This window comes from Astatotilapia calliptera, chromosome 10, assembly GCF_900246225.1.
Source record: "Astatotilapia calliptera chromosome 10, fAstCal1.2, whole genome shotgun sequence".
NCBI classification, from domain to species: Eukaryota; Metazoa; Chordata; class Actinopteri; order Cichliformes; family Cichlidae; genus Astatotilapia; species Astatotilapia calliptera.
This window is the reverse complement of record NC_039311.1, coordinates 31,358,190-31,386,131: the sequence shown is the minus strand read 5'-3', so window position 1 is coordinate 31,386,131 and position 27,942 is coordinate 31,358,190. Positions and strand designations below refer to the sequence as shown.

The 27,942-nt window shown below is 43.3% G+C and overlaps 1 protein-coding gene across 7 annotated transcripts; it reads right to left on the bottom strand.

The window, feature by feature from the left end:
- Positions 1 to 429: 429 nt before the first annotated feature.
- Positions 430 to 27,394, bottom strand: prr7 (proline rich 7 (synaptic)). Of its 7 annotated transcripts, none has more exons than XM_026182262.1 (4): positions 24,759 to 24,946; positions 12,183 to 13,253; positions 11,837 to 12,090; positions 430 to 1,908 (listed from the first exon to the last, which is right to left on the bottom strand). In XM_026182262.1, exons 3-4 carry the CDS (start codon positions 12,018 to 12,020, stop codon positions 1,355 to 1,357), a joined length of 738 nt encoding a protein of 245 aa, XP_026038047.1. In that variant the 5' UTR covers positions 12,021 to 12,090; positions 12,183 to 13,253; positions 24,759 to 24,946; the 3' UTR covers positions 430 to 1,354. The 7 variants fall into 7 exon arrangements, with proteins under 7 accessions (XP_026038047.1, XP_026038042.1, XP_026038046.1 ...); XM_026182257.1 differs by having other exon boundaries at positions 11,837 to 12,413; positions 12,656 to 13,253; XM_026182261.1 differs by having other exon boundaries at positions 11,837 to 12,280; positions 12,656 to 13,253.
- Between the last annotated feature and the right edge of the window lie 548 nt (positions 27,395 to 27,942).

Genomic DNA, 27,942 nt, shown 5'->3' with positions numbered 1-27,942 from the left:
GAGAGGTTTTTGGACAAAGTTTGTGTTTTTTCCATTGTTCAAGCACTGCTTCCAGCCAAGAGTGATACCATATATGCCCCATAGCTGCAGAAAAGGCTAACATTGTTATCTTTTTACAAAAAACCAGCTGAACATGAGAGGTTTTTGGACAAAGTTTGTGTTCTCTATTCTTTAAGCACTGGTTCGAGCACCGTTTCAAAAGTACCGGTTTGGTACTGGTATCAGATAAAACCTAAACAATACCCAACCCTATTCCTATCCTTCTCCTTAGTCTGTTTCCGGTTGTGGATTTTATTTGGAATTCAGCCTCTGGCCTGGAAAAAAGGTTCACTCCTGTTTGTTTACGCCCTGCCTCAGTAATCCTTCCATCTGTGTTATATTAATAAACGTTTATTTTTTGGATCTTTTCACAAAGCACAGGAAGACGCGTCACAGATGAAGATGTTTTTATTTCACAAGGCATTTGTCACAAAGTTTAAAAGAATGATTGGAAGTTTTTACATGGAAAAATCTTTTCTTTTTCATATCAGAGACCCAGCTGACGTCAGCCGGTGACCATCAAAAGGGCAGTGCCAGCAGTTTGCGGTAAAGACGACACTGAAAACAACAAAACAGCGCGTTACAAAATGAATCCAAGCGTGCTCGTCTCTGTGGCTTTCTTGTACTCTGCACAGCGGAATCCAAACAACTCTGAAGGTAAACTGACCTTCAGCATTTCGCCTCTAATATCAGAGACGTGCTGGCCGAAGGTCACCGTGTGCTCTTTTGTAAGCGTTAATGCTCACAGTCCTCGAGGAGGAGGCAAGCTGTGAACAGTCTTCCTAAAAATCAGCACGGATAAAAGAAGAGAGGTCGTCGTGGGCTACAGACAGTTTCCCGGAGCCATGGCAACAGCAGCCTCGTACAATAGGTTGTTCGAGTGCAGTGAGAGGAGGAGAGATCGGGGATGAATGAAAGTGCGCCACGAGAGAGGGTAGTTAGGGCTGGAAATGAAGGCGATAGTAAGTCTGCATGAAAGGCAGGGCAGCCGCTGTGCTTACTGCTCGTTTGGATTCTCGTCCTCTGCCTCCTTTCCTTTCCTCCTGGTGTTGACTTCAATGTGACAGCAGAATTCCTCTGACTCGACAACAGCGCTTTGAAACAGTGTGTAATATGCCTACATAGCTGAAAGCCTCGGTCCTGGCAGAGTTAAGTGGCAGCTTTTGCCCACTGAGCTGCAAGGGGGAAATTAACTCCTGACACCTCTCCAGCCCTAAAACCCTCTTTGGGCAATTAAATCTCTACTTGTAGCAGCGTTATGATACCAAATGTCCAGCTTTTTAGATGTTTATCCTTTTTCTGACAGGATTCGAGCCTAAACAGCAGTGCTCCGGCCCAGCAAGGGGAAGGCTGTTGGCATGCCACAGCTGGGCTCCAACCCCCTGAGTCCATGGACCCCCTGAAGCCCTTGCAACCCTCCTTGGAACCCCTGAATCCCTCCTTGAAGTCCCTGTATTCCACCTCTAAGTCCGTCATTATGAGTCCTCGGGTCTCTGCGGGGCATGGTAGCCATCGCGGCTGTAGCCTGAAGGGATCGGGTTGCAGGTGGGGTGAGGTTATTGTGGTTCAGATCCATGTTGGACAGGAGGTGACCCAAAGAGTCCCAGCGCTGAGACGAAGGCAGGCGTATCAGGGAGGAGTAGCCTCGGTCGGGGAACACGGTAGCCGCAGGAGGCTTGCTGGTCTCGGATGTGAACACCGGGGCGCGATCGTGAGGTTCCCTTAAAGACGGCGGTGCGGCTCGGAGAGGGGCGGGCTTCAGGTACGTTCCCCCCCGCGGGTCAGCCAAGACCTCGCAGTAAGGTGGAGGAGGATCATCCATCAGAACTGCCTCCTCGTAACAAGGCGGCTTCCCGAACACATCCGTGTCTGCAAGAACGAGAAAATGGGAGTTAGCATTACGGACCGATAAGCTATAAACTGCAGTTCCCCTAATGGCCACTGGAGGCTGTTTCCAAAAAGGAGTCAATCCTTATAGACTCCCACTTTAAAATGTCCAATCTCAGGCCAGAGCTGCTTAATTATACCCACAGCATAGTTTTAATTATTTTTATTCAGCATCGTTATGGATTAATCTAAGAATTACTTAATCAAAGCTCTTCTTCAGTCTTTTAGTTTAGCTCCATTCCTCTTGGGTGGAGCTGAACTAAACAGCAGGTAATGGAGTATTAGTATTAGTAGTAGTCTTTGTTTTCCAACTGAATCATTTAATCGAAACCTGGTGGCTTGCAGTGCAATAGCACCTGTCGTAAAAGGGAATCAGCTGCCTGAACTAACACTGTTCACATTTAAGTAACAGGCAGAAACTTTTAGATCACAGCTATTAATTAACACCATTGTGATGAGCTCAGTTATTTTGTGTTGTGTGTTTGTTGTCATCCCAAAGTGAAGTCTGTAGGACCAGGAAGAAAAACACTAATGAGCTTCTTCCCTGAAGCAGACCAGAGGGAAACCTCAGCTTTCACTGCAACACAGCATCCATTTATCATAATACATGCCTGATGCAGTGTGATACACTGGAATAAAGCCAATGTGCAGCACACACACACACACACACACACACACACACACACACACACACACTTGTGATTACTGCACGCCCGCTGCGACACCTGTGACTGTGCTCGGCGGCAGGAACAAAAGCCATCACAGGACTTCTGCTCCGAGTTTGCGTTTCTTTCTTGTTTTACCAAATCTCTTTCCGTCTCTCTTACATCACTCACTCCTATTTCAGGTCCGCTTGTTCTCCAGCTTTCCGCCTCCCTCTCAAGACTTCATGAGTTCGAGCGGAGAAACTGCATTGCAGCACGTTGTGCAACAAGAGAAACACGAGCTGATGGCACACAGAGAAAGAAGAGGTGATGATTCTCCGGGCTGGTGTCAATGGTCTGAAGTTTGTATACATTAAGATTTAAAACCACTCTCTCTTTGATAAATCAGAGCGCACTCAGATATTCCCCCAATGCTACAAAATGCCAAAAAACTCACAACAAACCAGTCAGGAAACACAAATGTCAGATGAGGAAAGCAGCGATGATTCATCCGTCTGAGATTTCAATTTACTATTTACTACAGAGGAAACACTGCGTGTTGCTTATGTACACTTGGCAGTGCTGAATGAGGGAAACATGGAGCCATTTCAGTTCATCTGTGGAAAACTGAGTTAAAGTTTCTCATTCAGCCCAGAGGGAGCTCAGAGTAGAGCCTATTCAGCACGGGCGGCCCTGATGTAGACCCAGAACTCGCTGGAAAGATTATAGATCACCAACACAGAGGCGCATTTGTCAGACGCCTCCTGTTTTGCCGTTACATCATGCGAGGTGTCCTTTAGCGTTCCTGCAGTTTTCAGATGTGCAACGTCTGAGATCCTTCCCAGACGCCTTAACGCCCACTCACATCACATGACAGGGTGGGGCTAGGTCTCACAATGGGTTCACCTGAAACGCTGGCTGACTGTGACTCACACCTGTCTTCACATGTAGAGGATCATTAGGGGGTCCGTGACCCTCTCGGAGACACTCCCACAGGGCTTAAATCCACCAGTTGCTCTTAAAACTGAAGAAGCTTCTTGGACGAAACATCTAGAACAAACAAGTCCAGACGCTTTTCTTTCCGAGCTCTCAGACTATGATGACCTGGATGACTGAGAACCTTCACAGACGATGTGCAACGCCCTGAAAAAGAGGTTGGCGGCTGGCGGCTGCACAGATTCCTGGATTAACAGTCAGGAAATTACATTTCAATACATCACAAAGGCTCATTAGTTAATCTGCAAGCCGAGCAGATAGAAAGGAAAAAAAATAAGTGTAAACACATCAAGTGCGGCTCCTGAAGACCATCGTTATACCGACGGCACTGTATGCAGCGGAGACTTGGAAATCAACTGCAAAGATCAACCGCCATCTTGACGTCTTCCAACAACGTTGTCTTCGACGGCTGCTCAAAATCACATATCGGGATCGCGTTACCAATGAAGAAGTATATCGCCGTGTGGGAGTAGAGCCGCTCCATGTCCAAGTCACCAAGCGTCGGTTCAGATTTGCCGGTCACATCCTTCGGCTACCGGACCCGAGACCTGCCCGTGTCGCAGTTCTGTGGAACCCGAAGAATGGAAAGAGACGGCGAGGAAGACCTAAAATAACATGGAGGAGGACTTTCCTTGAAGATTTACGTTCAGTCGAACTGTCATGGGATGAAGCAACAACTGCCGCGATAGACCGAGTTCGATGGTGTTCTCTTGTCGCCCGATCGGCGCGGGAGGATCTAAGTCTAAGTCTAAGTAAACACATCAAGTAAGCCTCAGAAAAACAGCAGCGCAGCGGTCATTAAGTCAAACCGATGTGAAAAGTTCATACTTCCAACACAACACAATGTTTTTCACAGCTGAAACAAACTAAGGGGAGTTACTTGTTACTTGTTGCTAGAGCGTCACTTTGACCATTACAGGCATCAAAACTGATTCTGGCTCCTGCACTGAATATATTTATTTAAGGTTTAGAAGTCCACAAACTGAAGTAATCACGAGGCTGCACTTTGGAACACGTCTGACACTCGTCTGAGCCTGCAGAGATTTAATCACCGAGGATGAGAAGCTGCCTGTGGATCCGTGGAGATGATTGTAATTTGGTGAAATTGTCTGAAATACCGTAATTTGCTATTCTCCTCCTGATTTCCTTTCTTGCAGGATGCGCTCTGATTATGCTGCACAACAGGAAAGCGAGCTTTTAGATGGAGTTGAGAACGTCTCTGTCGGTTCACGCTTTGCAGCAACAGGTTCGTTTTTCCACATTGTTCTCGCTCCTAATTGGCTCGTTCACACCTGCTACTAATTGCACTGATGGACTCGTCTGTTTTACATTTGCGAGAATCTCAAATCTCTGCAGTGAAATGTTGACACGCAGGTTCAGCAGAAGCACCTGCACAGGTTTCTGCTGTGCTGCTTTCAGGGAACGCTGGGACATTAATCACGGTCAACACTCGGCTGAATGGTTTCAGCTGACGTGTGAGATAAGTGAAGGGAGCAGCTGTGTCTGCAGTGCGGCTGAAACAACAGAAAACAAAGTGCTGAACTGTTGTGGCTTTTAAGCGGCGTGTCTGCTACCTGACACAGATTACTTTGACATTTTCTGACATTCGAGAAAGAAGCAACTGGAGGTGGTTCTGCTGCAGAGAGCACAGCAAAGGGTACGATTCAGGAAAACCTGACCGGCAGCCAAGAAATCAACTATATTCTCTCTCACACACACACACACACACACACACACACACACACACACACACACACACACACACACACACACACACACGTGTTATGTTTGGGATCGCTCCACAGTTTCTGCAGAGCTGTGAAAAGACTGGCTCTAAAGATATTCAAGGACAGTTTGCCTGCAGCTCAGTCTGTTTAATCATGTAGACACGATCAAGACAAGTTGCTGAAGTTCAAATGGAAACATCAAAATCAAAAAGGTGATTTGATCGACTTTGTCAGACGAGCTGGTCTGAGTCTGTAAGGTTTTTTAGAGAATGGCGGCAGTTCTTCGGGTGACAATAGATTGTTGATGGCAGGAGTCAGAGAAGAATGGCAAGATTGCAACAGTAACTTTGACAATCACTGGTTTGAACCACAGTCTACAGAAGAGAATCCCTGAATCCACAACCTACGAAGCAGATGGGCTACAGCGGCAGAAGAGCACGCCGGGCGTCAGTCCTGTCAGATAAGAACAGCAAACTGATGCTACGAGTCACACGAGCTCACAAAAATCGCACAACAGATGGCTGGAGAGACGTTTCCTGTTCGGGTGAGTCTAGATTTCATCCAACATTCAGATGGCATTGTCTGAATTTGGTGTAAACATCATGAAAGCATGAAGGTATCCTGACTTGTTTTCGAGCCCTCAATGCTGAGCATTGTTTAAGCACCACAGCTTAGCTGACCACATCCATCATCTGATGGGTGCTTCAGCTGGGATAACACACCGTGTTGCTTAAATCATCTCATATTAGAGCAACAGAGGGGAAAAAATAAACTTTCAGGGGTGAATTTGAAGTTCATGAAGTTAAAAAGACTTTTTCTGTGAAACTGGCTCAATCTGTAAGCCAGTGACGAACCATGACATGAAAAGTGACTAAAATAGGAATGATTAATTGGTTTTTTGTTTTTTTTGTCACAATCTAACAGCCAGGGGTCAAAACACATCCAATTACTTTTCCACAAGAAGTGAGAACTGACAAGAAATGCTGCCATAAATACACTAATCAGAGAAAGGAAGAGAGGAGGAGGCAGGGCCAGAAAAAGCTGACGAAGGCTCTGAGAGAACCGCTTCAGCTGGAAAGTCCTCCAAAATCTGTCCACCACTCGAGTGTTGTACTGCGATCACTGACGAGTGTACCGCTAATTTGGGTTTGTAGGCATCACCCTGAGAGGTAACAGCAGCTGTATGCAAGATCCCCACCGCAGGGAAAAGGGTAACACCACCTGGGTCTGGGTGCAGTTCCCCCCTCCAGGGGCGGGGGCACCTAGACCCGGTTTGTAGAGTACGCTTGGGGAGTGTGATCGTGTGTACAGCGTCTCTTTATGTCTGTCTCCACGTTGGTTGAGTGTGGAGTAAGTGCATATGAGAGCATGAGGGTGGGAATGGATGTTTGTGTCTGTGTGTGCCTGTATGTCTGTGTCCATATGTCAGGTTGGGTGTCAGACGCCACCTCTCTGGGGACATCTCAGTCCCCCCCCCCCACACACACACAAACTACACCCTTTTTGGCTCCTACCTCAAAGCACACTGTGTGCTGTTGATCTTACGTGCTGCACAATAATGTTTAACATTTAGTATTTACTGTCATATTCCCATAGATCATCGTGATGTTGTTTATTGTGTTGCTCTTGTCTTCTTCTGCTTGTTTTCTTTTTTTCTCAACAGGTGATCCAGGAAAAGACAAAGAGGGAAAAGAAAAAGACAAAGGTGATGAAGCAGATTTTCATTCTCTTTTCTCCTTTTTCTTCCCCTCTCCTTCTGTTAACTTTCTTCTGAACTTTTCTTCTTGTTTTTCTTTCCCGTCCCCGAGTCCAGTCTGGCCTGATTACAATAACTTAGAATAAAAATAACTAATAAAGATCAAATAAACTATGACAATCAAGTGGACCAGTATAGCAAAAGGCCCACTTGGGAAAGTAAATCTGTTCTTGGCCTTCAGACAATAATTCTGATGGCTACAGTGCCAGACAGGACGGACACACACACACACACACACACACACACAAAAGAAGCTGTATGCAAGATAAAACCTATTGGATGGCGTTAAGAACATTTTATGCTGTAGTGCCTGAAAAATGACCCACGCCCACACCCGTCAGCAGCAACCCACATACCAACCAACAGCCTGTTTACAGCCACCACAGCAAACAGCAGCGCTGGAAACCTGCAGCTGTTTGGTGAACTGTTGCCATGAAACGGGCCTTACTCATCACTGCAAATGTGTTTGTTTATACCTGGCCAGAGTCCATCAAACATGGCTCACAGATACCTGCAAGATCAGGTTACTATTGTTTCTCAGCTCTGCACTAACTCCCCTATCAACACGCCAGCTGTAAACAACACCAGCAGCTGTCAGGACGGCTTTAAATACCCAGCGAACGCTCAGCAGGACGTCAGCAGAAACACGCGGGGCTGATGTTTCCACCGGAGGGTCGGACGTGTCCGAAGCTGAAAGCGCTCACAGGATTAAGCTAATGGGAACCACGGTGGCATCCATTAGACAAAACTGACCCAGTTCAGCTGCTGTGCCTAAACCATCAAAGCTAACAATAAGAACCTTTGACTGAGGGCATTCATTCATTTCTGATCTTTGGATGATTTTCCTGTTAAACTCGAGTCTCCATCAACAGCTTTACTTTGACAATTTTGTTTCCAGCTAATGAGGAAGATGTTGAGGATTATAAATGAGTCAGAAAAGGAAGAAGGATTTGTAGTTTTCCTTCCTTAACACGGCTTCCCTTTAAAAAAAAGAAGGAAAAATCCCAAAAGCCTCGTTTATTTTAATGGAAAACCTTTTTTGATTTTTGCAACTAATCCTGTGAGTTTAACAAAAATTATCATTTGGTTCATTCATGATTTGTCTACATCATCACTATGATGACAACCACAGAAAGCTTAGTTACTGTCGCCATCAATGAATGAACTGACACGTTTAGACCAAAACTAGAACACGCTAAATTTATGAACCAAAACCTAAAAGGAAAAAAATATTTTCAAAGGGAAAAAAGATTTTTAAATGAAAAAACAAATTTAAAGACAAAATCTGAAGAAAATGCAAGAAAAAAAACTAGTCAATGTGAAAATCCTTTGACCTCTGACCTTTAAGCTACTGGGACTCGAAGTCATCTGAGATTGTTAGTAGATGCATCTATGGTATCGATTTAAAAACCCCGCGTGACCTCGTTCTTCAGTTATATTGACAAACTGCTCACACCGCCCGCCCGGCAGGGTGACAACTGAACCCCATCAGCCTTTTACGGGTGATGGGAAACAACAAACGTTTAAAAGGGGGAAAAAGAGAAAGCGCAATTTATGATGGGGAAAAACAACAACAACAACAACAACAACAACAACAACAACAACACCTTTAAAAAAAATACTGCAAAATTTACAAGGAAGTGTTAAATTTAAGAAGAAAAACCACAAATTTATGATGAAAAAAATTAAAGTGATAAAATAGTAAATTCATAAAGGATCAACCAGCTAAATTGAAGGATGAATAAATACAATTTTCAAGGGAAACAAATTGGTAAATTTGCAAGACAAACACTGGGGAAGCTACAAGAACGGAGAAGATCTGCAAATCCAAGAAGAAAGTGCTTATTCTGTGAGGGAAAACTGTCAAATCCAAGAGGAGAAATTCTGCATTTAAAAGGAAAACTGGTGACTGAGAGGAATCCTGCCACATGCAGCAGGAAAAAGGCCAAATTTTTATTAACAAAACTGAAAGTCAGGGAGAGATGTTTCTTTGAAGGCTGTTACTAGAACATCATAAGCACCTCTTTCTGTTCATATTTTTAACCCAGTAAATAAACTCTTAACTGGTTTTCATCATGAGTCTCGTCCACCTGGACAAACACAGATTAATAACAGCTCATTTTAAGAAAACCATCTGCCGCTCGCTTTGCTCTCACATAGTCTCATCTTCTGTGTTTTTAGCAGATACCCAGTAACGCTATCAGCGGCTGCTTCACACAGCGCTGCAAATGGACCGAAACTGTTTGCTGAAAGAGGCTAAAAAAAGCTTCTTTCCACTTTGCTGTAAAACCTGCTTTTACCACCTCCTCTGCTGGTGAAGTCGACTGAAACAGCTCCTCTCGGGTCTCAGCTGCCGAGCACCGGCTTCGCTTTCAGCCCTGCTGCTGCCTGGATACTAAACCTCTTCATCAGTCTGCTTTGAGGCCAAGACTCCAGCGATCTTTTGTTTCATCCTGTACTGTCTGTCTCCGCTCATTAATCGTCTTTGAGAGCAGCTGATGCTCTTTTACCCCTTTCCCTTTAATTCCTATTCTTCTGTAGATGCTTGTTCGTTTTGTTCCTCTGTCATAAAGCAAGCTGCTCATTACGCACATTGTTTTCACTCTATAGACCAATGAGATTTTCCTGCCTTAGAAAAGAAAATCAAGAACAGAAATGGGAGTATTCTCACACAACCATGACGCCAAAATAAAAAAAACAATTTTAAAAATATTCAATTTAACTGGAAGTTAAATTCACATCTTTGAGAGAAAACCTGGGAAGCAACCACAGGGAGAACAGGGAACACTTTTAGCCTTTTTTTCATCTCTTGGATCTGCATGATGTCACAGAGTGAATAGTCCTTGTATGGTTATATCAGGCACAAAAGCCACACCCCTCTGCTGTTCTAAATTTCTGCTTATGACGGGCATAAGCAAATTTTTTAATTTTTTTTATTTTTAGAAAACATGTCAGAGTGAAAACAAAATAATCTGTGGACAACACACCAAAGCTAGCGGTGACGCTTTAACCCCAATGTTAGATTTTGACATCAAGGTCTCAGTTTTTCTTGTCCGCATGCAAACGCAGAAACAGTTTTCTAACATCTTTACCTGCACAGGAGTTTTTAAAGCTCAGTCTTCAGTGGAAACACCCGTGTACGTGTGGATGTAGCCTGCAGAGTATTACTTTGAGCTGCCACTCATGAAATGCTCCTCGGGTACAGCGAGAGGACAGAAATATAAAGCAGCATAACTCACATACTGCAAATGACATGTAGTATGTGGGTTTATTAAGACCTGAGCAACATTTTTCCTGTGCGGGCTTTAATCCGTGCGAGGCAGTTTCATTAAGAACGGGGAGTTTCACAGTCTCGGTGATTACAGTGATTCTTTGCGAAGCTGCACCTCTCGGCCTCTAAGTGTCTCCTCCTTCTAATCACTCTTATTTTATTGTTACTCCGTCACCGCATGGCCTCCGCGGCTGTTGCCTACGCCTCAGCGGCAGCTGTCACCATGACACCATGCGGGGGAACGCAGGCCAGCATGGAGGGAGGGAGGTGGAAGCTAGGAACTAAACTGGGAACTATAAGAAACGCTCCTGCACTTTGCTTCTCTGTCTGCATCGCATCAGTTTTGTCTTTCCTGTTGAGCTGAGCTCAAACAACGAGGCGCAAGTATGAAAAACAGCTTGTAAATACAGATCAAACACGGCGTGACAGGTTTGGTTATTTGCTCAGCAGCAGAGACGAGTTCTGCTTCAGAAAGTGAGTCAAGTTTACAGAAGAGACTAATAAATGCAGGAGGAGGTATTATGAATGCTGAGTGCAGCTCTGCTCTCCGTGGAAACTCTAATAAGCAGTTGTGGATCTGAAGAGCTTGAAGCTGGATTTTTCAGGTTATTCCTGTGAGGACGTCTGATGGCTGAGAGTAAAATGTCTAAATCACGAACACGGTGCATGGGCACGAGCTTGTGGATCGTGAAGCTGCGGCAGGATTACCTCAAGTCCATTTTTGTCTTAAATTTGTACTGCACTTATAAAATGTTCAACACAATATGCTCATTGAACTTCTCATGCTTAGCTCGCTATAACTGCCTTTTCCATACTTCATGCCCCCATTAATTGTGTAATCTATTGCACAAATAACTTTTTGTGCTGTCAGAGTTAATCTCGTTAAAATGACGTTAACGCCATAACCGCATTAACGCGGCAAATCTCCGTTAGCGAGTTAACGAGGATCGCTGCGTGCGTGGGGCTGGACGGCGCTAACGCGTTAAGGAGCTAACCGCGCTAACGTGTTGACCCTGTGCAGCCCCACGATTAACGCTGACAGCGCTAAATATTTTCTAAACTTTAATTTCAATGATGTACAATTTAAAATTAGTTCTCATAAATGTGAAGCAAGTTTCTGCTGCAGGTCTCAGTCGCACTGACAGCTTGGCCAGAGTTCATAAAGCTGTGACAGTGTGCGTAGAGAAGTCAGAAGACTGAATTACATCCATGAACTCTTTGTTTAACAGCTGATTAAATACTAGGATGTCACCAAACTCCATATTATTTGTTCGATACCACTGAAAACTACAGAAAAGACCAAGATCACAAACACAGTCAGAGGTTCGGCCGAGCAGGCAGCTGTCAGAGACACACCTCTGTTTGTGGCTGTAAATTAAGGATTTCTAACACGGAGGTTTTATGGCGATCAACTCACTTTTGCTTTAAGTGGCCATTAGAGGAACTGCAGTTTTTGAAACCTGAGGTTGCGTCTTAGCTCGCGAGCGTTTTGTCGCCTGTGAAATAAAATGATTACCTGGCATGCTGACCCAGGTCGCTTGAGGCAATGGATGGGGAACAGGTAGCGGAAGAGGAGGCGACAGAGTCTGAGGAGGGCTGAACTGTGGCGGCTCTCTGGGCAGCTGTGGAGGCTGTTGCGGTGGTGGTGGTGGAGGAGCAGCAGGTGGGTACCCGGCGGGGTGGCAGCTGAGCGGCTCCATCTCTACAGTACGCAGACACTGCTCCCTCAGCCTCTCCTCGCGCCGGCGCTTCAGCCGGCGCTGCAGGAAGCTGCAGAAACAGCAAAGCATGACGACGAGGGCCCAGACCAACCAGAAGCCAGCAAAACAGGCCAGGAAGGTGTAAGTGCCCTGCGACATCACCATGGCGGTGACGGGATGCGCAGCGAGTTCCCCCCAAGACAGGAAGAGAGGATTTCAGATGGGCGGGTTCAGCGGTCGTCTTGAAACTCAGCAGATCACTTTCGTTCAGAAAGACAAAGGAGAGCGACTTAAACACGGGTCGAGTCACAATCCTTCGCCAAACATCAGGTGGCTTCAAGTTTCTTATTTAAATGTTAAAGAAAAGTGTGTCAAGACCCTTCAAGCTCCTGCCTGAAGAAGTTACAAATCACGGGAGGAAAAAAGATTAAAAAAAGAAAAATCCAGTAGAATTCAGTAAAACTGAAGCTTTTCTGAAACACAGCAGTCACATGGCTCAATATTTAGCCGCGCTCGTTACGCTTATAAAAGGCTGGCAGGTGATAAAAGCTTCGACAATAAGACGTATAATCGCACACATTAGTGTCCTAATTACATAAGATCACTTATAGATAAAATAAATCAGAGAAACTTACAGAAGAAAGCAGGCGGAAAATTTAGATTTTTGTTCTGCATCAGCACCAAAGTCATTAAAAAAAAGTATAAATAAATCTTTGTGCTTTAAAAAATAAAAATACTGAACATAAACATCAGTAATCAAAACCGTCTTCGTCTCTGTTTGTGAGTCTCCTCCATCCGTCCAGATGTTTCAGATGATAACCCTCTGCTGCCTGAAATACGCCTCATTTAGATGGAAATCTGTGTGGATCCCACACAGTCACACACTGTTATTCCAAATGACTACAGATGAACTCCCCGGTGTTTCCACTGCAGCAAACCTCCATTTAAATTCTCCGAAAGGCTCGAGCAGCCTGCTTTCAATAATCCACCCTCTCAGGAAGCTTCTCCTTCGTTCCTGCTGGAGGATAAAGTTGTAACGGTTCCGTCATTGTCACATTTTGAAGCTGATTCTAGAACTAAACCAAGCGGAGAACCGAGGCAACATCCGGTCAGAAGCACCAAAAAGAAATGTCTTTGTTCACGTGAAGTCAAACAGCTGGTCCCTTCGGGGCCGGGGGTCCTCAGATTTCTTCCCCTTCAGATCACAGCTGGACTCCTCGGCCTCACGCCGCCCTGCAAAGACACACAGGAGGCCTTCGTCAGGACAAAATCAGGCAACATTTTCCACACAGTGAGAACCGAGAGCAGGAAAAACAGCACTGAGGCTGGGCCGTTATAAATGTCAGCTGTTCATGCAGGATATAACACCAACATCGGGGGTCCAAGTATCAGTTTCACACTTCAGAGTAGAAAAGACTTTCACAGAGGTGACATATGCAGAACGAGACAGGATCACTGGGAGTCGAATAAACACGTCAAATAGAGAATTAATTTATTACTTCAGTGTAAATCAGAAGACTGTAACAGACCTTCAAAAGCACCTCAGCGATAAACATGAAAACAAATGTTTAAATTCTGGTGACTTTCTACATGAGTATTTAAAAAAAATGAGAACGTCACAAATTTAATATTAACACAAAAGTTCATCTGGATTTGGCACACGGTGTAGTGATGGTAAATTTGATTCTTTTTACTGAATCGAGTTTGAATGAGTCACTCACCAAAGTGAACCGGGTTTTTTGAGTCATTTGAGTCACTGAGTCAGTTGCCCAGAGAGTGCAAAAAAATGTACATTTTCACTCAAACTTAATTTATTTCTCTTTCGTGTAAATCCTACGGCTAAGATGAGTGATTGAAAAAGAAAAACAACTGTTTTTATAGATCAAAAAAAGAGCAAAAAAACATTTATTTTATTTATTTTTATTTTATTTGTATTTTCCTCAAATGTGTCAAATATATATTTTTATACATATTTAAATGTCCTTTGAGCTGTGAGCCAGGGGGCGGTAATGCGCCTTAACATTGGTTGCCAACCAAGAAGAAGAAGAAGCTGTGAGCCAGGAGTGATATCTTATAATAAATAATAAATATAATATCACTGATTCGTTTATGCTATGATTCAGAACAGGAGGGATGGGGTGAGTAACTCAGCTAACATGCTAGAAGCTGGACCGTTACATGCTGTTAGCATGTTAGCTGAGCGATGCTACTGTGAACCAAGGAGCTATCCGGTCGTTAAGTCTGACGTCACTAGCCGTGTCTGGGCCTAAACTCCGCTGCAGGTCCATATATCAAACGATCACTGTGGCATTACTGAGAGTTGAAAAACTGTCTAAAGTCTTTCATCTTTAAAAAAATGATCAGCGTTCTGCTCTACCAGGTGTAACAATTGAGTTTAACATCCAGGCATCCATGAAAACGGAATTTATGACATTTAATGGAGTTAGAAGTTAGCAGGAAGTTAGCTCGCTAGCTTCTATCTAAATACAATATAGCATGTCCTGACTGCGGGGTTTTGGAAACAAATTAAAATGTACAGCTCTGTTATCACTTCCAGCATAAATGAAGACAGAAAACTAAACAGCAGTGACGTTTGTAGGGTTACTGAAGTTTGGCTAGCTGCTATATAATGATGTGCTACGTGACCGCTAGCGACACAGCTATGTTAGCATAATATAAACAAGCTAACTTTTTTTCCACTTGATAAAAGTTAACGTGAGTGTTCTCGGTGGTCAGGAACAAATGTAATCGCATGGCAGGATGCTGTAAAAGGACCAAACTTCAGCCAGGAGAACAACTGAGATAATCCATCCACAATACGAGGTTAGTCATTCATATACTGCTGCATGGGCTGGGCTGTAGTTACATCCTAAGGTTTTAAAAACTGAGCTTAAATAAATGATTAGCGGTAATAAAAGCTGAGGGAGGTCAGCAGTGATCACTGACTGTTTTAGGAGCTTTTTGAGATCAAATAGAAGAAAATACAAAACATTAAACATGTTAACAACACAAGCCATATTAAACGCAGACTACTTTAGACCCGGAAGTAGGATTCGTCGCGTCATCACTGAACAACCGGATTCCTGTTTCTAATTCTAGAAGAAGGACCTGATACGTCTTTTTGTTACCTTTGTTCGATTGTCATTGAATATTTGTTTTAAAGTGTTTTCTTGGATATTTTCAGGGTTAGCTGATGCTCAAGAATCAAAAAGTTCTTGAAGGATCTTCTCATTTATAATAATATCCCTGTAAAGTGGAGTTCTGACGACTCTATGCAATCAGAATGTGGTTTTGTTTTTTAGTTATCTTTGTAGATTTTTCCAAAATGGTCCATTTGATCTTTATCCAACATTCAGAGTTAGAGTTACCACCAATAATTTAGACATTAGAGGGTTTAAAAGGGCATGAGACATCTGAAATTGTTTCCAAAACCTTGCATTGAGAATCTTTTCAAATTATTACCATGCAACATTTTGGGAATGTTTTTTTAAAAGAAGAGTTTATAGTTTATAGGCTTATAGTGTCAGTGAAGTTCAACAAATCCAGGCCTTCATTGCTTTAGCTGGCTCAATAAAACCTAAAACCCCAGTTAAATATAAGGGACGTCATGACTGTGGTTATCAGCTCCCATTTCACTCTACTTCAACACAAAGTTGATCAACTACTCCAATCAGTTACATTATCAGAGGAATGGTGAGAGTGGCGTGTAAAGAATGGAAAATATACCAGTAAAATCAAAAACTGTAGAAAGTTGTTTGTCTGGTGATTTGATCACAAGATCAGGGCAGCTTTCACTCGGCCAACTGTCTACCAATTTAAAGACTTCTAGTAATGGTCAAATTGAGTAGAAAGCACCACACAGGAACCACTCCATCTACCATCCTGTGCTGCTCTTTATTTTTAACATAACAGCTGCGCCTTAAAGCATTAAAACTGCCCCATAGCCTAATAAAGGAGAAATCACTTTGTCCACGTTGTTTGTTGCGAGATCAAAGTGCATTTAACTTTGACTCTCAGGTAACACCTCGCTAATCTGTGTTCTAGCAGCTACAACTGTGTGAAACAGACTTGGCAGCAATTTAGGAGCAAGTTACTTCTTTATGTTTTTAAAAGAAAGAAATCGATGCCATCTGTAAACTGTTGTCTCCACGTGTGCACTGCAGTCATTAACAACAGGATACATTTCAATTTTCTACAGTTAATTTCAAATTTCTGGGATAAGTCTGTAACTTACATTCTTTCCATTATATTATGAAATGTTGTAGTTTTACTCTTGACATCATGTAGTTAGAAGTTAAAGTAAATTTGAGCATTTTAACACGAGAGTCTATGTCTGGATGCACGCTCAATCATTCAGGTCGTTGCATTTACAGCAGGGGTAACGTTTAAGCTCAGCTGACTGCAGCTTTCCCCAACCTTATAAACAATATATACCAGCAGCACTGACTAACAATGGACCGTTAGTATTGATCAGCGGCCACGAGTAGCATTCACAGAGAGTTGGGGAGTGGCTGCAATCACATCATTGTAAGATGGTGAGGCTCCCTGCTCAGTTCAGTGATGGTCTTTCTCTTTTCATGTAACTGGCCTCCTTGACTCGCCCCCCAAACCAGCGTTCCTCCCCGTTCAGCACGTCTACATCCTTATCTTTAATACAGTGCATGCTGGCCTGCAGGTGTAAACAGACTGCAGAGTCCTGGCCTGACAAGGTGGTTTTCCTATGTTGTGCCATCTACCTTTGGGCAGACCAATATTTAGCTCGGGGTGGGGGGATTGATGTAATGTTGTGAAAAAAATGCATGTCAGCTGTTTGATACTCCTGACAGAGGGATCAGGAGAGGTTTTCGCTTAGGCAGCAGTTTGCCCGTCTCTCCGGGATCGCCTGGAGCTTTCTTTAGGCGCCTTCCCAGCTTTGACAAATGTCCGGCTGAGATAACTACATTTACTCTGGGTCTTTTTGATATGATGATCTGCTCCCCTGTGTCTCTGTTGTAGCATCCTGATAACACCCAATTTGTGCTGCACTGGAGGAAGCGAGTCAAACCTTAAATATGTTCCATTTATGCTGGTTTACACATTACTGATGGAAATGTCACAATCTAAGAAAGCCAGCCTGTCATTTCTCATTTCCTCCCTGATCAACTATAAGTGTTTGCTCAAATGACCAGAATCAACTTTCTGGGAGAGTCCAGGGGGCCTGACTCACTTTTGTGTGGACATTCAAGGACCTGCAGATTGTTTTTCTTTCTTTTTTTAAACAACTGTAAATGTTTATTATGTCTTATGTCGCTCAACGTGTTTTATTGTTGTGTTTTTGTGGTTGTTGTACTTGAGAAAGACAACAGAAAAGAATTATGCAGTCATAAAGCGATTCTCAGGGACTTCTTCTTTCTCTCCAGTCAGAACGACTCCTGTGTGAATTCCTCTCACTTTGAAATACACTCAGCAGTCGGGATTACCTCATGAGTCTAGCTAAAGTGAAAAACATTCCCTACAATTATAAAACATTTCTGACTTTGTCATGCTGCATGAAAAAAAATCTAAATGAGCTAAAGGTTGAGGGCTGTGTTTTCTTCTCTGAATCGGACACTTGTGCTAGATTACCGTTTCATTTAAGCCGTGTATTTTCCCTCCATCCTACAGCACCTTTGGGAGTCACACCCTTGTGTCTGTTGCAATTTAATACTGTTCAGTAGTGGTGATTCATCAGCTGAGGGCTCGGTGAGGTCGCACAGCCACTGATATTTCAATCTGCTGTGAGCGCTGATATGGTAGGAAGGCTTTGTTTACTCCCCACGCTTCCTGCCTGTCCGACACAGTCATCAAAGGGAAGCGATACACACTTGGACCTCCACCTCTACACCTACAACAATACACATAACACTCGCTCTATTTTTATTTGCTCTTCCTTTTGTCTTTTAATGGCTCTCACTCGAACCACAATCTGAGATGAGGCTGATCTCCGGGAGCTGAGAGGCAGTAGTAAAAGCACCTCTTTAAAGAGATGTTTCCAGATAATACGTTCTAATTGTGCTTTTATCTGCAAAGCTGTTACAACCTCGACGAGACAACTTGAGCACACCGTCAAAGCCGAGCAAATCAAAGTGCTTCACAGAGCGAGGGAAAAGAAAGCAGGTCATTAGATATTTCATTTTCCATCACGGTCGAGGTTTGGTAACCGCACATGCGCGGCCTTTCTGTGGTGCAATTTAAGTAGAGCCTGATGGATATCTGATTTAAAACACTGATATCGATATTTGGTGATTTAGATATTCACTATATTGTCTGTTTTTTTTCCTCAGACGCATGAAAATAAAAACACTTGTTATTTGTAGTTATTTCTGAGTAGTTTATTGGTTCAACCAGTTGTGGATTTCTCGTTTACGCTTTGCCCGACTGCTCAGGTCAGTTACTCTTTTAGCTCCAAAACATACGATATTAACAGGGAAGTGGGAGAGTGCGCTGCTAGTTAATAAACTACACAATATCAACACTAACTATGGTGGAAGGGTGATGCTCATATCTGCACTTTTTACATTTCCATTAAACAGCTCTTATAAATGCTGATGCTGTTATTGGCCAGTATATCAGCCCCAGCTCTAACTTTAAGTCATATCATGAAAATTAAACATTTTAGGAATAACAGTAACAAAAAAAATATCAGTGGTTTTAACCACATTTTTTAAAATGATACATTTATTATTTCTCATAAATAAAATAATTTTACAAAGTAATCTCAATTTGTGTGTAAGACCTTGGGCAGATTTATTAATTCATTATATCAGCTAATGGCACATGGCATAAAGTCACATGTCTTAGTAATCACACTTTCCCTCTGATAAACACATTGATTATATTCTCTCATTGTATCAGAGTTTATTCACCACCTACAACAATGTTAGATCCACGTCAAACAAAATGCACTAATACTAACAGCAGCTAATAGAGGCTAACAGAGGCTAACAGCAGCTAACAGAGGCTAGTAGCAGCTAACAGAGGCTAACAGAGACTAACAGCAGCTAACAGAGGCTAACAGCAGCTAACAGAGGCTAACAGAGACTAACAGCAGCTAACAGAGGCTAGTAGCAGTGAACAGGCATGAGTGTCACTGACTCATCGACTCGTATCAGACTTTCATGAAGTTTGATAGCCTTCTCTAAAACAAACAGGAGTTGACACCTGGCTGATGTAAACAGTGGACTAACAGCCTACATTCACTACAGATAAACTGCGGCCATAGTTGATTGTCCTTCATTAGCCACTGTAGGATGATACACTTGAATTGGGGAGTAAGAAAACAGAACAATGACACTAATACTAGCTCTGTTTGTACACCAAGCACACTTGATGACAGAGCTCAGAGCCAGCAGCAGCTTGTCTAACATGCTAATGTCCCATAAAGACCACAGGTTTATCCATAATGTGCATGTCCAAACAACCAGCTGCGAGCTTCTCACATTGACAAACTCTAGCAATTGTTAAAAGGAGACGGACACTCCCTGGAGAATGCCTACCTCATACGGGTATCAGTGGCCCAGCAATCAAGCGCCATTAATTCTGCTTCCAGAGACAATAGCAAACTGTGGCAGTCGTATAATAATATATTCAAACGGGCATTAGAGAAGCTTTACAGCTTGAGATAAAAAGAGGCAGATCGCATTAGGTATGTTTCAATTGATATCTCTTTTTTTAGATTTCACTGCCTACCCTGACAAAACACTAATGAAAAACAGTTATGAAATACCTACGGATGCTGTAACTAAAGGTTTGCACTTCCTCAGAGGTCACAAGCTGCTCTAAATTCTTAGCCGTCTATCAAAACCAGCTATGTAAACTTCAATAAGGGTTTAAAAGTGCAAACTCATAATTGTACTACAAGCAGTCTGTTTGAGAATAGTCAAAGCCAAAAAAGCTCTTGTTGGCAATTTCAGCAGCTGAAGGCTTTCCAGGAGTTTTTCTAGCTTCTGGAGCTGGAAACCTTTCCTGGAAAACTGCAGCTGAGGCATGTGAGCATCCCACATCAGTTTAAACCACTTTAGCTACTTCATAGCTGGAAAGATTTTAAACCACATCCCCCAACATGAACAACACAAAACAATCCTGATCTGCATCTGCAAATACTGCCATCATCACTTCACTCTGCAAGCACACCTTTCTGCATCACTGTGCCTGTCTTTAATTCAATCTTTCACCATTTATATAGCACAACAGTCACCTCAAAGTGCTTTATATTGTAAAGTAAAGACCTTTCAATTACACAGAAACAACCTGAACATTTAGACAGTCCCCTGTGAGCAAACCCTTGGTGACAGTGGGAAAGAAAAACTCCCTGTTAACAGGAAGAAACCTCTGGCAAAACCAGTCTCTGGGATGGGCAGCCATCTGCTGCAACCGGATGGGTCTGAAGGGAGAGAGACAGGAAAAATCCTTGGAAATCTTAACAGTGAGACAACACTGCCACCAACAGGTCAGACTTTAAATTACCAAACTCATTGAGCAATTTTTTAAAATCGGAAAGAGAAAAACTAAGGCTGCAAGTATCCTGTCATCATCTATTTTCCAAAACTGCACAAAACCTATCCAGGTGAAAATCATGTTGGAGAGCTGGAGCAAGGACAAAAGTAAAGATCTGCCACATTTGGTGTGGTTTTGAATCTGACCAACGTCCAACAATGTGAAGAAACAGGTCACCAGCACATCTGGCTATTGCTTGTCACTAATGTACGTTGCAAGCAACTCTTAATTCCTCAAGTCATAAAATGCATGAAGGCATTCAACACATGAACACAGAAAGACTCTGAAACATTCACAAGTTCATTTCTACGCTGTGACGACCCACTGCACCCTGCCTTCCTTTTGGCTCACGTGTGTCTTGTTTGCAGGCGTTGGAGAGGCGGAGTTCCCGTTTACAATCAGTGACACTGGCAACATCTGGGCCAGTGAGCCGGGACTCTATATAAAAAGCCTTTAGGTTGGACTCTGGCTGCGTTAGGTTTTTGCTTTTGACACTATTACATGTTTCACACACACTACTGATGGTACTGATTACACACATCACTGTTTGTTTTTGACAGTAGGGTTTCTTTTCTGTTTCACTTGCTTTAAAAGAATAAAGCAGCTTGGGATACATTCCTAACCATGTCTGGGGTTTTCTTTGTCATGACCGTACGGCCCAGTTCGTGACAATGCTCTAAAAGCAACATCTAAATTTGGCAAAATCATATCTGGTCTAGTTTTAGAAATGAAAGTGATCATGTGCGATTACAAATAAAAGAAAAAAAAAACCTTCAGGTATCCTGTTAAGATGGAAAATTCCTCCCAGCATGTATTTCCAGCTTTAAGATTTCCAGCTCGGGTTGATCTCTGTCAGGATTCAGTGTTTCTGCTTCAGCAGGTCACGCCGTCTCCTCTCAAAGCAACACATCTGTCGTCACTTTTCACTCAAAAGTCCCTCATGATCACCGGATCCACATGCTGAGGGTGTCGGATAAAATCTTAAGACCTTTTTCCTGGAAACGAGCGGTTTTTCCTGCTGGTGTCCTTTAAAAGTCTGCAGCACTCTCATTTCTCAAAGGTCACTGAGAGAATGTGGCTGAAAGGACAAATGAAATCGTGACTATGAGGTGAACATTTTCTGCTTCATGCCTGTTTTAGAGACATTTTCTGACTTTTTTTTTTTTTTTACCTAAAATTTGTCCTACAATTTGTGTAAGCAAGTAAACAGAGCTGTTTATTGCTGTTTCATGCCCTACAGATCACCACTATCAAATCTGAATATCTCAGCAGGGTTAAAGGGCACTTATCTGCTTTTCCTTATTTCCTGTCATACAGAAACTGTTGATTTCAAATAAAGTAATCCCTGCGAGCCAAAAGCACAGACTGCTCACTGACCTGCTCTTCGATCTGCATGATGTCATAGAGTGGGGCTTTCCCTAAGATCACTTTAGGTACAGAAGCCCCACCCCCTTTTAAAACATTCTGTTTATGAAGAACAGCGAATTACGAGTAAGTTGTATTTAAGGGGGAGGAGCTAAAACAGCTTGCTTCAGACAGAGGGATGATTATTTTGAGCTTTCAACCATAATAAGCTATTCTAGGAGAGCCCAAGAATAAAAGCACTGAGGTGTGAGCAGAGTAAGTCCACTGAAACAAAAAAGGCCTGTTTTTGGTTTTTTGGGGCCATAAACCAGCTGAGTCACTTCTAAGGACCAGCCTGAGGATAAAGGTCTGAGTCACGACTGAGGCTGCAGAGCAGCTTCACCTGCAGATGCTTCACATGCTCACTGAATACAAAACAATCCGACGTCACATACTAAACACGGCGATGGGGTACTTTACGTCTCTGCAGCTCCACAGGTGTGTCCAATCAGGCCTAATGTTGCCCTCGTCTCGGCCTCAGCAGCAGGTTCCTGAGCTCCTCGGTCGGATAAGAAGGTCTCTGCCGTATTCTGTTCGACGCCTTCTTGCTGTTTGTTGTGCAGAGGAGCTGCACGTTGAAACCGATTTAAATGAGCGCCGATTTGAAGCCCCTCAGCTCTGCTTTGATCCCGTCTCACCGGTTTTGTGTCCATAATGAAGCAAACTGCACATACCGATGAGTGTCAGCTCGATGCATTTGTACTTCAAAAGGCCTGGCTCAAAACGACGTGAAACACATTAGTAAAGGTGCAAGTTTCCATTCGGCTCATTTTATCCAGAGGCAGCAGAAGGACAACAACACAAGGTCGAGACTTTATCGTGTTAGAGAGGAAGCTTGTTGGGAGGAATGACTCTGTGCAGTCAGTGAATGCAATCAAGTCCAGAAATGAGAAGTTGCCTCTTACAATAATGCAAACAAATTCATCTCAATACCATCAAATTTAGAAACATCCAGAGTAAAAATGAGTCCAAACATTTATACCTCTAGGCTGAGCTGTTGTAAAGAATTATCAGGCTGCTCCCTGAAAAGCCTCAAGTTGATCCAAAATGCTGCAGCAGAGTACTGATGGGGCCTAACTAGCTTCTCTTTAATTAAATCCTGAATTTAATTCTAAATCCTTCTCCTGACAAGTCTGGGACAAGCAGCCCGTGTCTGTCTTAAAGACCTCACAGTAGCTTATCCCCCTAACAGATCACTGCTTTCTCTGGTTTATTTTGGATTTCTGGGGTTGCTAAAAGTAGAATGGGAGGCAGAGCCTTCAGCTTCAGGTCGCTGTGTGGGTTCAGCAGACAGAGACACCCTCGTTACTGTTCACACTACGATTGAAGCTTTCCTTTTAGGTCGGGCTGGATCAGGTGACCCGGAGCCCTGCTGCTATTGGCTCAGGGTGCTGGTTGTTTAGTTTGTGTTTTTTTTCTGTCTCCCGGACTCCACCCCCGATGGGTGCCTCTCCCTGATCCTGCTTCTATTATTGTCCTCTTCCTGTTAAAAAAGACTTCTTCCTCCCCAGAGTCTCCAAGTGCTTCCTCAGAGTGGACCACCTGATTGTTTTCTCTCTGATACTGACTGTTCATTTGATCTGTCACTACATGAATTCAACTGAACTGAATTAAACTTCAGAGTAAAGCCAATAATAAAGCAGAGTTTGTTTCTGATCGTTGCTCCCCTCAAACTGTGAGCGAGCAGAGCTGGTGTCTCAGTCACACCTGTTACCTCTGGTTATAAACACAACAACTGTGGCAAGGTCCAAATTTATATACAGTCTGTGGTGTTGAGACCAAGAGAAATGTCAGTGAAAGTCATTTAAACAGTGCAGTAATAATATCATGTCTATCATGACAGTCCTACTACAACAAAGCTGGTCAGTAAATATCAGCACTGAGTCCACTCAGCTGCTGAAAGGTTCCTGCCCTGTGATCAACGCTTTATTGTTTCTCAATAAACTGAGGGAAACTAAATGCATACCAACTTACAAATCTAATTCTTCTTCTTCATTCAAGTGTTCGTCCATCAGTCGCTGCTCAAGCTTCACTTTCAGCTCTCTGCACTGGAATTTATTCCCCGATAATGGACACATCTGACGTCAGTCTGGGTCATTTATAGCACAGCTACAGCACCAGGAAGGGCTCTGTGGATGTAGCCCAGGTGTCACAACACACCTGAAGTTTGGCCAAATAAATCTTCACAATCGTTTATTCATCTGCTTATAAATCACTGCACCCACGTGACCTCTAGGGCCCCTAAATTGGACCTTCCTCTCAAACAGAGGACACGTTTTACGGCAGCAGGTGTAGGTGTCAGTAAGTAACTGCACCTGCTTCTTCTTGGCCACTTTTGGCGTTTATGACTCACTTTGCGCACTCCAAAGTGTTCAGTGGGCCAGATGTGTTCCAGCTGTCACCCCTGACATCGAGGCCGTGTTAGGTGGAGCTGCGGCTGATCCGAAGCAGTCCACACTCAGAGCTACCTGTGCGTCAGGTGCAACCATGTGTCGCTAAAGAGGCTCAGAGCGCGCAGCTGGCGCTAAAAGTGCGCGGGAAAGTGTTTGTTTTGTGTTTAGTGACTCTGCGTTAAGCGGAGTCGTGTCTGTGAAATCGTCCCCAAAACGCGCTGATCGGTTTCCACATTACGCAACCGCTCAGACGCACTGCTGCTCTCCAAAGGTCTCTCCTTTAATTCCCCAGCAGCAGGAGGGACCTTTGCAGAGCAGCTCCGAGGAGCACCGATGCCAAAAACACGGGAGTGTCTGCGCACAGACACGCCAGGATAACGTGACAGCGCAGGTAACAACTCCACGTTATCGAAAAAAACAAACTCACCTTTAATTCCTGCGCTGGTTCCGACGGGCTCCGCTCACTGAGCCATTCAACTTAGAGTCCACAATTTAAAAACCAAAAAGGTAAACACAGTTTCTCCTCGGTAAAGATGGGAGCTCCTCTCTCCTCTGCCTCCTCCCGGCAGCGCTGCGCGTCGTGTTTTGGACGTCAGGCTGATAAAAAAAAGAGGTTTTCACCTTGACAGCCTGGCTCCTCCCTCTTCCTCTCTCTCCCTCTGTCTCTCCTTCACTCAGTCCCTCCCCTCCTCTCCATCAGCGGAGCAGCAGCAGGAGTGTTTCGTGACTCTCGGCCCAGCAGTCTGTCTGTCTGTCTGAATGATGAGAATACAAATCAAGCTGCCGGGTTTTTCCAAGGACGCACGAACTGGCAAAGGAAGACAGAAGGAGGAAAGGAAGGAAGGAAGGAAGGAAGGCAGAGAGGCGTAAAGCGATGAGAGATGTTTCCATGTCAGACAGTTTAAACTGGGTGGATTTTACTGCTGTGGGGATTTCTGAGGAAGTCTTCCTCACTGCACCTGAGATCCAGCTGGAGGAGTGGAAGCAAATAAAACACAAGCTGCTTAAAATAAGTTCAAGTTCCTCACAGCATGCCACGGAGCCAGACTGATATATCAGCAGATATATGCAACATATATCTGCTGATATAATAGCTGATAACTATATTAAAACTAAACATGTGAAAGAGAAACACCCTTCAACCAGTGCGAGGGTTGTTGTTGCATAGTTTGTCCACCAGGTGGACAAATAACAGGTGTTTGCTGCCCCAAATATGAAAACCAGCTGATCTGAGCAGAGTCTGAGAAAGAAAGCATATTTCTCTCATGCTGGCTTATGAGAGAAATATTATACAGCGACTCGAGGAGACTGCTGTTGCTGTTGCTATATCATCCATCCATCCATCCATCCATTCTCTTCTGCTTATCCTTTTCAGGGTCGAGGGGTGCTGGAGCCTAACCCAGCTGTCATAGGGTGAGAGGCGGGGTACACCCTGGACAGGTCACCAGTCTGTGGCAGGGCCGACACACAGAGACAGACAACCATTCGCACTCACATTCAGTCCCGCATTCACACCTATGGGCAATTTACATTTTTTAATTAACCTATCCCCACATATTAGTAAAACTAAATTTAAACTGAATTGAGTCAGGCTGAGCGTGATCTACAACTTATTTTGACATTGAAACTAAATTTCTTTTAAACTGCACTATCATGTTATCTGAGCGAGAAGTCGTAAATAACGGCACATAACAAATGTTAAGGAAATCTGTTCATGTTTCATGTGTATGAAAGAAAAAATATCGGCTGATATATCGGATAGCTAAATCACCAAATATCGGTATTAGTCTGAAAAATCCTATGCCGAGGCTCTAGCACACAGTGCATGATGAACCACAGGCTTTGAATAAAAGATGAATTAAAATAAGACGTCAGGTGTCCTACCTGTGCATTGCCAGCCATTTCATCTTGTTTATTCTAGCCAGTGGTAGCTAACGCCATTGCCCTTTCTCATTTGTTAGCTACGTCACTTAGCAAGAGGTAATAAGGTCAGCTAATCCGTCCTAACTATTAGGGGCTGATGCTAACTTAGCTAATGATCTAATTTGAAAGGTTACATGACAAACTAACCCTCTCTGCAGCGTATAACTAGCAAGCTAACCATAGCTTCCTTGCTAATATTATTGCTAGCAAACTCATACCTAAGTGAAATGTTAACTGGCTAGCTTGCCAAAAAATAACTCACCAGATAACATGATCCAACATTTATTTATAATGTCAAACTGATGGATAATCAAACAGTTTTTATTTTAGCCATCAGTAAGTCATGTAAGTACAGTTGTATGGCTAACATAACTTCTGTAGCAACAGTGAACACGGAGACAGTTAGCCAGCTAGCTGTAACTCAGCTACACAAAGTGTACCTGATAAGCTTTGTCATTACATCAAGGTAGCATAAAGTCTGATTTACTACAAACAAGGCTGTTTCAAAGTAACGTGTTATGGGAAATGTAGTCCCCAGTGTTTCTGAGGCTTGCATTTTCAAAGCAGTCTCCTGTGAGCTGAGCAGTAACTTACATTAACTCAGTTGTGGTTTCCTGCTTTTAATATTTAACACGATGCTACAAACCAGTGAGTTCGTATCAGGTGACTGTTTAACACACCTGCACCTCCTGAACATTAAATATTTACACTGTCATTAGTGGTAAACTTACCTGTAAGGCATCAGTGTGCCGTCCGAGTCCATATATAAAAGGCTCTGCATCAGTGGTCAGATTTCAGGGGCTGAGCTCAGACTACCTGCAGCTCATTTGACTTTCAAACTTCTTCATTACACTAGATTCAAATCACATATAGCATGCTGCATCTCTAGTTAAAAATTTCCAGCTTCTGAGAAAGTGTTTTGTGCTAGTTTTCCTGCTGAACAACGAGCTTTCCTTATTTCCTGTCATGCATCTCCTGTTCCAGTGGTGGCTGTTCATGTTAAATATGGGCAAAGTTTCTAATACCGAGGTTAGTTTGTGCACAAGTAATCCCTGTGAGCTAAAGGCCAGGCCTTACACTGCTCTAAATACCCAGCTTTACACAGTTTGTTTTCTATCATTGCACCTATGTGATGTCAGAGAGGGGATATACCCAACTGCTGCACCAAGAGGCCCAAATAATTATTCATAGCAGTCTTTTCAGTCTCGCTACATTGCTGCCTTTGTTGGATTTTAGTGAAATTTCATGCCTTTCTTTTTCCTCTGTTATAAATTTCGTCCCCACCAGAGATGAAAGGCAGGGCTGATCCCAGGAGGAGAAACAAATCGCTTTGGAGATCTGTTATGAATAAAGGAGCAGCTGAAAGAAGCTTTTGACTAAGTTACTCTGAGGTGTGTTGGTGTAAATTATGTAAATTATGTGCGGTGTGTATTTTATTATGTGCTAGACTCCAGGGACGTCCGTTTAATTCTCTAGATTGGAACTATTACGATACAATTTCAACTCTACAACATTTTTTAATTTTATGTTATCAGAAAGTGTCTTGAACATTCCTTTATTACATTTTGTCAGAATCATTACTTTCTGGCACCAGCAGCAACGTGAAGGGTAAGGGGCCCCCTCTCCACATGATCAGTTCAAACTTCCACTTTTAATTGATCCTACTAGATGTGCACCCAGCATCCACT